Consider the following 12,169-nt stretch of genomic DNA (forward strand, 5'->3'; position numbering starts at 1 on the left):
AAAGCATTGAGGTCAGTAAAGTACGAATTGTTTACTTACTTAGCTGCATACTGAATACTATGAAAAAAGGAAGGCCCTTGCTTCCCTAAGGACACTTCACCTAATGGCACCTTGCATACCAAATAGAACACTTACCACGCTCCCGTTTGTCCGCTCAAGTTTTTTCAGAGCATGTCATTCTTCATCAGGCTCATATCCTTCCCCCCCCCCCCCCCCAAAAGACCTTTCAAAAAAGGAAAGCTTTTCTTGCAAATCGTTGTAGGGACATTGAGTTCTGCCTCCAATACGTCTGAAACATGGCATCAATTCCTCTGCACCCACTTTCTGAAGCCAGTTCACTGGATCAGATAATGGAGAGAACTGGTCAAATATCGATAGACCTTCGAAGTACAACAGCAAGCGATACGACTGGCTATGCCTCACTCTGCAGAGATGCTCAACACGATCAAGACGTGCCAGCGTCGATTGGGGTAGACATCGGTTCGGAAACCAGCACCTGTCCTCCAATAGCTATTGTTGGTATGGGTCTACGACTTCCAGGAGGTATCAAGTGCTCTGATGACTTTTGGAAGTTTTTGGTGGAAAAAAAGATGGACTATGCGAAGTACCCGAAAGTCGCTACAAGGTGGAATCTTTCTACAGCGAATCCAAACCTCATTCCGTGAGAACAAACAAAGGATATTTTCTCCAAGATGATCCTACTTGCTTCGACGCGGATTTCTTCTCAATTACGTCCCCAGAAGCTGCTCGCATGGATCCGCAGCAGCGACAGCTGTTAGAAGTTGTCTGGGAGTGCCTCGAGACTGCCGGTGAAACAAATTGGCGCGGAAAAGAGATTGGGTGCTTTATCGGTGTCTACGGAGAGGACTGGTTGGAACTGACTAGCAAAGACTCTCAAGGAATCGATCGATATCATGTTCTAGGGACAGGGCAGTTTGCGTTGTCAAATCGGGTGTCTTATGAATATGATTTTCAAGGACCGAGGTGAGACCTAAACTATCAAATAATCCGGATCTAGTACATGCTGATAGTCTGAAATACAGCATGACACTTCTCACAGGATGTTCTTCTTCGATGATTGGCCTCCATGAAGCTTGTCAGGCTATCTATTCCGGAGAGTGTCACTCAGCCATTGTAGGCGGAACAAATCTGATTTTTACCCCAACAATGACGAAGACGATGTCTGAAAATATGGTCCTTTCTCCAACTGGAGTTTGTAGAACGTTTGACGAGAAAGCCGATGGATACGGCAGAGGAGAAGCAATCAATGCAATTTATATCAAACGCCTCAGCGACGCTGTACGAAACAATGACCCCGTGAGAGCCATCATCCGAGCGACATCAACCAACTGCGATGGAAGAACGCCGAGTATCACGACCCCAGGCTCTCTAACTCAAGAACGTCTCGCTAGAAAGGCGTACAAGAAGGCAGGGATCAAAGACATCACTCAAACAGGATTTTTTGAGTGCCATGGCACTGGCACAACCATTGGTGACACCGCAGAGGCTTCCGTAGCGGCCAAATTATTTCAGGACAAAGGAGTAATCCTCGGATCTGTCAGTTACTTGATATCCCGGGCCCTTTCATCAAATCCAATTAGATTCTAACTGTTGTAGGTCAAACCCAACGTCGGCCATTCGGAAGGGGCATCGGGGATAACCAGCATGATCAAAGCAGCTCTATGTCTAGAACATGCCGCAATTCCGCCAAATATTTTCTACGAAACTCCAAACTCCAAAATACCTTTCAAGGAAGCCAAGTTGCAAGTACCGACAGATGTCACACCTTGGCCAAAAGATCGCCTAGAGAGGGTTAGTATCAATTGTTTCGGAATCGGCGGATCAAATGCACATGTGGTGATGGACTCAACTGAGTTGTATTGTGGAAGACTTTATTCCTCGCAAGTGATCGAATCTTCTCCATGCAATAGTTCGCGACTTCTCGTGGTCTCAGCGAGAAGCTCGGAAGCTTTACAGCAACGAATCCAAGGGATCACTCAGTACGTGAACAACAATGCAACTGCCCTCTATGATCTGGCTTATACTTTGGGTTCTCGGCGCGAGCACCTTCCACATCGCGCCTTTGCTGTTGCTCAGCTAGATAAGCCACTTGAAGGCTCATCGTTTCAAAAAGGACAGATCAAACCGGCAACACTGACCTTCGTTTTCACTGGTCAAGGTGCCCAATGGGCAGGGATGGGGAAAAGCTTGCTGGAAACTTTTGAAACCTTCAAAATGGATATGCAAGTTCTGGACAGTGTACTTCAAGGGCTTGAAGACCCTCCTTCATGGTCATTGCTAGGTATGTGTTCAAGCCACTTTCATTGCATCACATACTTATACATAATCCAGATGAGCTTTCCAAGACAGGCAGCGATAGTCGTGTGAGCACTGCTGAAATTTCCCAACCTCTATGCACCGCGCTTCAGATTGGTCTGGTAAATCTTCTCGGCCGTATGGGAGTCCGACCATCGTCTGTTGTTGGACATTCGAGTGGAGAAATTGCGGCAGCGTATGCATCAGGGGCAATTTCTGCCAAATCAGCGATTATCATTGCGTATTTTCGGGGACAGGCAACAAGATCTCAAGAGAGAAAGGGAGAAATGGTGGCCATTGGTCTCGGTCGCAATGAAGTTTCTCTCTACTTGGAAGATGGGGTCATTCTTGCTTGCGAAAACAGCCCGTCAAGCGTTACTCTTTCTGGAGACATTGACGCAATTCACCGCGTAAAGGCAAGGATCAAGGAAGATTTTCCGGACGCTCTGTGCAGGCCATTGAAGGTCAAGATAGCATACCACTCGCGTGAGTCTATGATCGCGCTCATTTCAGTCTCATTTCTGGAAAAGTATCAAGAACTGACTATCCTTTCTAGATCATATGGTTGAGCCTGGAAAAGCCTATGAGACATGCCTTTCGACTTGCATCGAGTTCAATGAAATGATGGTTCCCCTGTTCTCGAGTGTGAATTCGAAGAAAATCGAGACCCCTGCAGACCTCAACGCTGCATATTGGCGACAAAACCTAGAGTCGCAAGTCCTATTTCTTGATGCTGTACAGGGTATTCTCTCGGACACAGAGAATACGCAGAATTTCTTAGAAGTAGGGCCGCATTCTGCCCTCGCAGGTCCTCTCCGTCAGATTTTCAAGTCAATGACGTTAAAGAAAGACCCCGTCTACACCCCAACTCTAACACGGAACTCCGAGGACGCGCATTCCCAGATCCTTCATACACTTGGATGTGTGCATTTGAGCGGCTTCAGTGTAGACTTTGCGGCAGCAAATGGCACTGGAAAGGTGCTCGTGAATCTACCTTCATATCCATGGCAGCATACTACCCGGCATTGGCATGAGAGCCGTATGGCTAACCGGTGGAGATGCCAAGAATACCCTCATCATGAGATTCTTGGTGCTCGAATTGTCGAATCGTCTGATCTAGAGCCCTCGTGGAGGAATCTTCTCCATTTAGAAGATGTCCCGTGGATATGGGACCACATTTTGCAAGGAAATGTTATCTTTCCTGCAGCTGGATATGTTGCAATGGCAGGCGAAGCCATGTGCCAGCTCCATCCTGGCACCCGGGACTACTCAATTAAGAATATGTCATTCAAGTCGCCTCTTTTGCTAAGAGATGAACAAGTGGTTGAACTGGTCACTTCGTTAAGGACGGTGAAGTTTAATGATTATGCCGACTCGGAATGGTATTCGTTTAACATAATGGCATATGACGGCACAGATTGGACTACTCACTGCCACGGACAAGTGCGATCCCATTTCGACCATCCACCATCAATCAAACAACTCGAGCGCAAGCTTCGTGCGGTCAACTCAGACCAGTGGTACCAAGCATTGAAAAATCACGGCCTGAGCTATGGACCAAGCTTCAGAGGCTTGAGTGATATCTCCGCAGATCCAGTTGCATTCGAGGCCCACGCAGTTGTGACTAACCGAAGCGATAGCTGTCCGAGCAGATACACACTTCATCCCACTGTCATCGACCAGTGCCTTCAATTAATGAGTGTAGCTATGACCAACGGACTATCACGCCGCATCGACCGACTTGCTATCCCTGCTACTATGGGCCATCTCTACATTGGAGGCGAGGCATCTGACATGAGCTTAGGGGTGAACCTCACTCGGCATAGGATTGGTCCCTTTGCTGGAAATGCGATCTTGATGGGTGATGGGAAGCCCCTATTGTCACTTACTGAAGCGGCATTTTTCAGCATTCAAGATCCTGCACTAAATGGGTCCAGTATACCTCTCACCTCTGAAATCAGATGGATGCCAGACCTCGATTTGACTCCATCCGAGATGTGGATGCCTCAACCATATAGTTCTGGTCAATATATCGACATCGTGAGGGACCTTGCAAAAACCAGTTGTTTATATGTTTTAGAGACAGCTGAACTGATGGCTCAATGTGAGCCAAGTGACACCACCATCGCGAAATTCAAGAGTTGGGTAAATGCTGAGGCTCTCAAATTACGATCAGGGGAGAACAATATGTTTACTGAATCTGTGGAATGGATCTCCATGAGCTCAAAAGAGAGACATCAGACCATCAAGGATATTTCCAGCAAATGGGAGGATAAAACAATGTTCACTGATGTGGCTGCATGCCTACAAGCCATATGGGAGAATATTCTTGACCTCGCGACTGGATCAAAATCCGCTCTCGACGTTCTCATGGAAGACGATAAACTTGAGAAATTCTATGTTTGTGTGGACCAGGCCTTTATTTGGGACTATCCACTTCAACTTCTCGGACATGCCAATCCGAGATTGCGTATTCTGGAAATTGGTGCAGGAACTGCGGCTACAACGAGAAGAGTTTTGAGCAATCTCAAGTCTAAAGAAGGACACCGCCTCTATTCCAGCTACGTCTTCAGCGACATTTCCTCGGGTTTTACTATTGCGGCCCAGGAAAAATTGGCAGAGCACCCAAACCTAAAATTCAAAGTGCTCGACATCTCTCGCGACCCTGAAGAGCAGGACTTTGAGCCTCACTCGTTTGACTTGGTGATTGCATCGAACGTGAGATATTCATTACCACCATTAATATTCTGATGTGACTGATTGGGAACCAGGTCATTCATGCTACTCCACACCTGAAAGAGACCCTTCAGAACATACATAAGCTCTTGTCGCCGAATGGAAAGCTCCTGTTGCATGAACTTCATCCAGGTATCTCAGCCCTTCCCTAATAATGCAAATCTAACTACTAATATACGCGCAGAGACATTGACAATATGTCTTATAATGGGTACACTTCCCGGCTGGTGGCTAGGAGAAAAGGATGGCAGATCTGATAGACCCTTTGTGTCGCCCGAAAGATGGGACCGTGAGCTTCGAGCCGCTGGCTTCACTGGAAATGAAGCGTACGGTTTTGACGGTGTCCGGCCTTTCCAGTCTAATTTTCTCATGTTTTCGAAGATCTTTAAAGAGCCACTCCAAAACAAGATACTTCTCGTCACAAACAAAACACCACATCACTGGGCTCTCGAATTTGCATCCCATCTCCGGGACAAAGGCCACCCCGTGGAGCTAGGCACGCTGGATGACGAACCGTCTGTCGATCAAGATGTTTTCTTTCTGTTGGATTTGGATAATGCATACCTGCAACAGATGTCTGAAACCAAATTTGTGTGCCTTCAAAGCTATATCTCAACTGTCAAAAACCAGATTGTTTGGGTGACGCCATCTTCCCAGATGAGCTGCGAAGACCCGAGCTACGGACTCGTCTTTGGCTTCGCCCGGTCGCTCAGGAAGGAGATGACTCTGGATTTCTCGATTTTTGAAAGCGATTCTTTTGATGCTACCGCGGCAGAATCCTTAGGTCGGGTCTACGAAAAGATCAAAAGATCCAGGGAGACTCAAGATGTGGACCCAGAATACGAATTTTCCTATAGGAGCGGCGCCACCTATGTTGGTCGATGCCACTGGGGCTCTTTGAGGAACAGCTCAATTTCAGAACCGGCAGACAAGATGATCACAAAACTTGATATCAGCAATTATGGCCTTTTGGACTGCCTGCATTGGACAGAAGCTCCCGCGGAGCACCTGGGCAGTGGGCAAGTTGAAATTGAAATCAAGTATATCGGCCTTAATTTCAGAGTAAGTCTGTGAATCAGTCGATATCTAGCGACGCTGACGCTCCTTCAGGATGTTCTCGTTGCTCTCGGTCTGGTAGGCGATAAGCGAGAATTTGGGTTGGAGGCCAGTGGTGTTGTTCGTCACGTCGGCTCCGATGTTACTGACTTCTTGCTCGGCGACGAGGTGATTCTCCTTGGTCGTGGCAACTTACAATCACGGGTCATTGTGGATGCAAACCATTGCTTGAAGACCCCAAGTGGTCTATCTCTTGAGCAGGCTGCAACTATGCCGACAGTCTTTGCTACTGCCATTTACTCTTTGATAGAAGTGGGTTCTTTAAAGAAGGATCAGGTATGAGAAAATTTGAAACGATCGCGATTGAATAAGGCTAAAGCACGCGAACAGACAGTCCTCATTCATTCCGCGTGTGGAGGAGTTGGCCTTGCATCTATCCAAATCTGTCAGATCATTGGTGCCGAGGTATTTCGTCTTCCTCACCAAATCCGCCCGTTTGAGTGTGTCAACGAAGCTAAATTCTATCAGATTTTCGCGACCGTAGGAAGCGATGAGAAGGTTCAGTATTTGATGGACCAATTTGGCATTCCTCGAAACCGCATTTTTAACTCCCGCAATGCCGAGTTTTTGCCAGCCATTATGCTTGAAACTAACGGGCGCGGTGTTGATATCGTTCTCAATTCCCTAGCTGGGGAATTGCTACATGCATCATGGGAATGTGTCGCAAGTTGCGGGAGGATGATCGAGCTCGGAAAGCGGGATATTTATGCCAACGGGACACTGGGTATGATGCCTTTTGCCAAGAATTGCGCTTTCTTTGGTGTCGACCTATTTGGATTATTCGAGCAGGATCCGGAAATCCCCCGTGAACTCTTCTCCCGACTAATCTCCTGGGCTGAGCTTGGCAAGATCAAACCTATACAGCCAGTGAACAAGTTCGGTGCAGCTGAAATCAGAGATGCCTTCAGGTACATGCAACAAGGCATCCATATGGGTAAAATTCTGATTGAGATGCCGAATAACCTCACTGAGATATCGGAGTCTAGAACCGTGTCACGAACCTCTTTCTCTTCGGAGAAAGCTTACCTGCTAGTAGGTGGTCTCGGTGGTCTGGGTCGGTCTATCTCTACATGGATGGTTGAAAATGGCGCACGACATCTCGTATATCTGTCTCGTTCTGCTGGGCAGTCAGAGGCCGATCAAAACTTCATCGAACAGCTGAAAGCGCAAGGTTGCTACCCAATATGCGTGCCAGGGAGTGTATCAGAGCTCTCCAAAGTCCAAAATGCGGTGGCAAAGTGTGTGAAGCCCCTTGCCGGCGTGTTGCAAATGTCATTGGGTATTTGGGTAAGGGAATCATAATCTAACATCTTAATCAAATGAAGCTAACGCGGGATGCTATTTATTAGGATCAACTATTTGCTAAAATGAGCTTTGATGAATGGGGCTCTGCCCTTTCACCTAAAGTGACCGGTACCTTGAACATCCACCAGGCCGTTGACCAGATGAACCTTGATTTCTTCGTTGTCTTCAGTTCAATTGGTGGAACGTGTGGGAACATAGGCCAAGCAAACTACGCGGCTGCAAACACATTTGTTGACAGCTTCACCCAATACCGACGGCAGAAAGGTCTTCCATGTTCATCACTGGCCCTTGGACCGGTAGAAGATGTTGGCTTTTTCAGTCGCGACTCCAGGCTTGTGCGGTCTAGACGATCGGGTTCACTTCATCTTCTAAGCGAGGGCGAATTGATCGCGGGGCTAGAGGCTGCAATCAATCAGTCGACAGCAGGGAATCCGAGCCCTATAATTGTCGGGTTGAATAACACAAAGCACTCCTCAGAGCCAGGGGTACATCCTCTCTGGATCAGCGACATGCGATACGCTCTATATTACAATATAGAGTCAAAAGAGGGCAGGCAGGTACTAGTGTCGAGTGATCACCTCAAAAGTCTTCTAGGAAGGGTAGAAGAGAATCCTGCACTCCTGGATGAGCCTGAAACTGAAAAGATTATCCGTGAGGAACTGGCAAATTTGATTACACAACACATGCCGAACGCCGCCGGGTTGGATGAGGAGGAAAAGGCTAAGATAGCCATCGATTCCCTTATGTCAATTGAGATTAGAGGCTGGGCACGGCGCAATCTCGGGCTTGAAATCAGCTTGGCGGAGATAACGAAGGCTGGTACCGTTGGAAATCTTGGAAGTGTGGTGATGGAGCATCTGCGTACGAAGTATTGTGTGAAATGATTGAGATTCCCCCCGGGGGAAGGGAGGAGGTTGGTCAAAAATGTACTGAGAACCACCTTTTTTGGTTTTTAATTTTGGTAACTTGTAATTGCCTGGCTTGATGGAACCGCATTACCCAGCAGTGGACTCGAGGCTGTCTATCCAAGACATCAAATTGTTCGCCCGTCGAGAAATCCTCTTTTCAAAAAAGGAATCAAAGTTGTGACTAGAGATATCCAGTCCAATCGGTCCCCCTGTCGACTTTAAAGGCTTTGAGCGTGTACAATCAACCCTCCAGTCCCGACATATGTGCTCAAGCATATCATTTGATTTTTCAGCAAAATGGGCGTTCATTTTCACCCTGACTCGGCTCATTTTCTCCACCAGTGGCCGTGGTGCATAGCGGCGAAGTTGCTTTACGTATTCGCCAAAGGTGATAGGTCTGTATAATTGCGAACCGGCATGCACGATATCATTTGAGCCTGAGGCCAGATGCAGAAGACAGGTGTTGGCCACAAGGTCTACTGGTATTTCTTCGAGAATGATGTGTTGAGGAAGTGCGGAATCAAGGTGTTCGAACGTGCGATGCTCGCTTGCTTCGAAAAGTAGTTGAAAAAAGGTGTGAATGGGAATTGCGCCTTCAGGACCATATAGTGGAAAAGGGTCTTGAATAGCCGGACCGATATTCGAGGGGCGCACGATGAGGATTGGGAACGGGGCGTTTAATTCGAAGAGAAACTGTTCAGCCAGATATTTGGATTGCGCGTAAGGCGCGATAAATTGTTTGGTATACGGAGACTTGCCCGTAGCCAGTATTTCTGCCAGCTGCTTCTCGGGGGCGTCTTCTTTGGAAGATAGCCGATCTGCATTTTCCTGTACCACGCCCCCAGGAAGAAAGCTCTTGCTGGAAATTGACGATATGTGAAGGAGGATCCTGATCTTGCAGAAAGAGAGCAACATGCGACCCAGCTCCATGACCGGCAGACTGTTGTCCCGAATAGATTCAGGGAGGGCTTGAAAGACCGAGAAATTCGCCGCTGAATGAATCACCAGCGTCACTTCGTTCTGCAGCATTTCAAGCTCGCTCGTGCCTAGGGCTAGATTTGGCTGAGTGATGTCGCCCGTAAGACAGTGGATTTTACCCGTATCGAGAATATCATCAATTTGTTCTGGCATGGACTCTTCCCATTTCGCCACTGCTTGACGCATCGAACCCCGACAAAGAACATAGATCTTTGCTGTGGGGAGCTGGATTGCAAGCTTGTACAACAAGCATCCCCCGAGGTTTCCTGTACCCCCAGTCAGAAAGACCACTTGGTCTCGAAACCATTCGGCAGGATCCGGTGGAAGAGACATTCTCAATGATTTGCAGAAAACAATGCGGTCTCTAGTCGTGAAGTGAAATGCTAGAATTCGTTCCGATTTTAGGGGAAGAGAGTGAGTATTAACGCAAGGGCTTTCTCCTTGCATTTGATCCACTTTGGACAACGCGAGCTCCCGCCTCCGGGGGTCTTCCTCGTCGTATTTTGATCATCCATCGTACTGTATGTATACTGAAGTGTTCTTTTTTTTTTTCAAGATCGACCTCCATCCTCCGCTCCTCATCACGCCATCCGAACTGCATAACGTTGCCCAAAGGAGAGATTTTTACTTCTACCAGCCGCCTTCACCCGGAGGCCTACTGCACCCGGCGAAGAGGAAAATATGACATTTTCCATTAGTTGTCAAGCTCGCAGATCGTTATCATTTTAGAGAATCTTGCAAACTTATTGAAATATTATTGTAATCCTAGGGTAAATAACCAGATGACGTGTTCTCATAGATTGTCGGTGTATTTGCTTCAACCAACGAATTGAACGTTTTCTAATTTGTCTCCGTCGCTCCCCAGGATACAGTATGACCATCAGTCAATACTTCCATTTTATCATGCTTTTCATAATTCATTTATGTCATTTCTTTGTACATCGCATACCGAAGCGCTACCAAGCCACTGAGTGCTTCAGACTGTGCTTAAATATCGTGGGCATTGATCATTTGAATACATCTGTTAATTTTCTTTCGGTTCGATTAGAGCGCGGCCCCCCCACCGGGCCGCGGGATCATCGATGCCGACCTTTGATGGTCTTAGGAATTTTCTCAGCAAGCGTGTCTACAACTTACAAACGTTGAAGATAGTATCAAGGCGAGAGACGGATCGGCTTTCTTAATATTTGAAAGGATCGGAAATATACTCGCATCATCGGCGTGAACTTGTGTCCCGGAAACCCTCGCCTCGCCTCGCCTCGCCTCGCTATCAAGCACCACCGTCGGGTCTTTCCGCATTCCCATCTTACACGTATAAGCAGGATAGAAGTCGTCATCACGTCATTCACATAAACTGAGAATGTTCTCACTTCGCAACTGGGGATCAGAGTAACTAACCCTTCTCACCAATCACAACGGGTACCATGGCCTTGCTGTTGAAAGCTTCATGAATGCGCCCGGAATTTACTACAGCCAATTCCTGATCGGTTTCGTAGCCAGTTGATTGGGCTGATAATGGGTAAGTCGGTCTACATAGTCTTGATAGGCAGATATCCTCGATAGGCAGATATCCTGAAGACCGCTAACATTCGAGCTAATTCGTTTCCAATTCATACTGTAACCTTTCAATTCTATTGATTGGGATCCGAACTTCAACGGCTTCACAAAACTGCGCCCTACTCCTTCATAGCCTTTGCAGTAGCGTCGAAAGCGGCATTGACATCGTCGATGGATGGCTCGACCATTTTATGATGCTCAGGAGACATCTTGGTGCGCATGGCCTTCTCGAAATCATCCCTCTCGGTACGGATGTTGCTCATTAAGCTGCGAGCAATGTAGCCAGCACCAGCTTTTTTGAAATCGGGGGCCTATATAAGAGCTTTAGAAATAGTTTCACGAACAATAATGTTCTCTGGGGGCTGACCCTCTTCTGTGCCACCCCCATAGTGCGCACGAGCTCGGGCTGTAACTGGTGGTAGGCGTCGAGCACGGCATCCCTGTCTTCACCATCAAAGGGATCGGATCCTTCGATGCCCTTTCTGGCAGTTTCAGCAGTCGTGTGGGCCTTGTAGATGGTGTGTACGAGAGGGATACCCGACAAGACACCCCCGTCCCAGGCTTCCATTGCCTTCCGGGCTTTGATGACGCTGTTACGGACGGTATTGATATCATTAACAGTCTTGCTGTTAATAGCGGCGAGGACGGAGGTTGCAGTCAACCCGAGAAAGACGATGATTTTGGCGAACAACATTGTGGGTCAATTGTTATTATGAAGATAGCAAGACCAAAAGCAGTAAATTCCTGATCAGGAGTTGCATTTTGTAAGACGGAGGCATAGGGGACCATTTATTGTTCGTGAGCCGCCTCCAGGACCCGCAGTCCCTTTGGTATGCGAGATCACTCATTCTTCAACTAGGAAGGAGGCAAAGAATGCACCTGGTCACACGCAACGCAGCTGTTATAGTAATCATGCGACGCTGAAGCTCTTAAACATTCGGGGGCCACACTCAAGTTCACGGACCTGGCCGTATCCAACATTGCTGGTTAATCGTAATAAGCATGAGATGGGGTTCGTAGGCGTTCATTCTTCTTCTTGAAGAAACCTATGGCAGAATGGTGCTGCGCAACTGATTGAGTCGCAATGTTAAGTGATGTGCCCGGGGTTTCTCGTCGTAGAACATTTGGCCTCGGGTATGAGGATGAAGCTATTGTGGTAAATTCCAATTGTGAAGGATTTAGCTCGTTGGCTAAACTATGATTTGTTTTGCTCTGACCTCATCAAAAGCTAGATAGTCGCGAGCCCGTTTATC

The 12,169-nt window shown here is 47.5% G+C and overlaps 3 protein-coding genes across 3 annotated transcripts; 1 reads left to right on the forward strand and 2 right to left on the reverse strand.

Moving 5' to 3' along the window:
• Positions 1-296: 296 nt before the first annotated feature.
• N7510_000939 (Fum1p) lies at positions 297-8,357 on the forward strand (the record flags this gene model as incomplete). Its single annotated transcript, XM_056972867.1, has 11 exons — positions 297-519; positions 573-984; positions 1,221-1,557; positions 1,618-2,302; positions 2,353-2,802; positions 2,873-5,034; positions 5,088-5,184; positions 5,237-6,114; positions 6,163-6,444; positions 6,499-7,455; positions 7,518-8,357. The coding sequence occupies 11 exons, from the start codon at positions 297-299 to the stop codon at positions 8,355-8,357; spliced, it is 7,323 nt and encodes a 2,440-aa protein (XP_056837984.1).
• Positions 8,358-8,468: 111 nt separating this feature from the next.
• N7510_000940 (male sterility protein) lies at positions 8,469-9,692 on the reverse strand (the record flags this gene model as incomplete). The annotated part of the gene is made up of 1 exon (XM_056972868.1): positions 8,469-9,692. The coding sequence occupies one exon, from the start codon at positions 9,690-9,692 to the stop codon at positions 8,469-8,471; it is 1,224 nt and encodes a 407-aa protein (XP_056837985.1).
• Positions 9,693-11,035: 1,343 nt separating this feature from the next.
• Positions 11,036-11,610, reverse strand: N7510_000941 (cell wall mannoprotein 1 family protein; the record flags this gene model as incomplete). Its single annotated transcript, XM_056972869.1, has 2 exons — positions 11,036-11,227; positions 11,284-11,610. 2 exons carry the CDS (start codon positions 11,608-11,610, stop codon positions 11,036-11,038), a joined length of 519 nt encoding a protein of 172 aa, XP_056837986.1.
• Positions 11,611-12,169: the final 559 nt, after the last annotated feature.

This window comes from Penicillium lagena, assembly GCF_028827675.1.
Source record: "Penicillium lagena strain IBT 129212 chromosome Unknown utg000001l_segment0_segment0, whole genome shotgun sequence".
Classification (NCBI taxonomy): domain Eukaryota; kingdom Fungi; phylum Ascomycota; class Eurotiomycetes; order Eurotiales; family Aspergillaceae; genus Penicillium; species Penicillium lagena.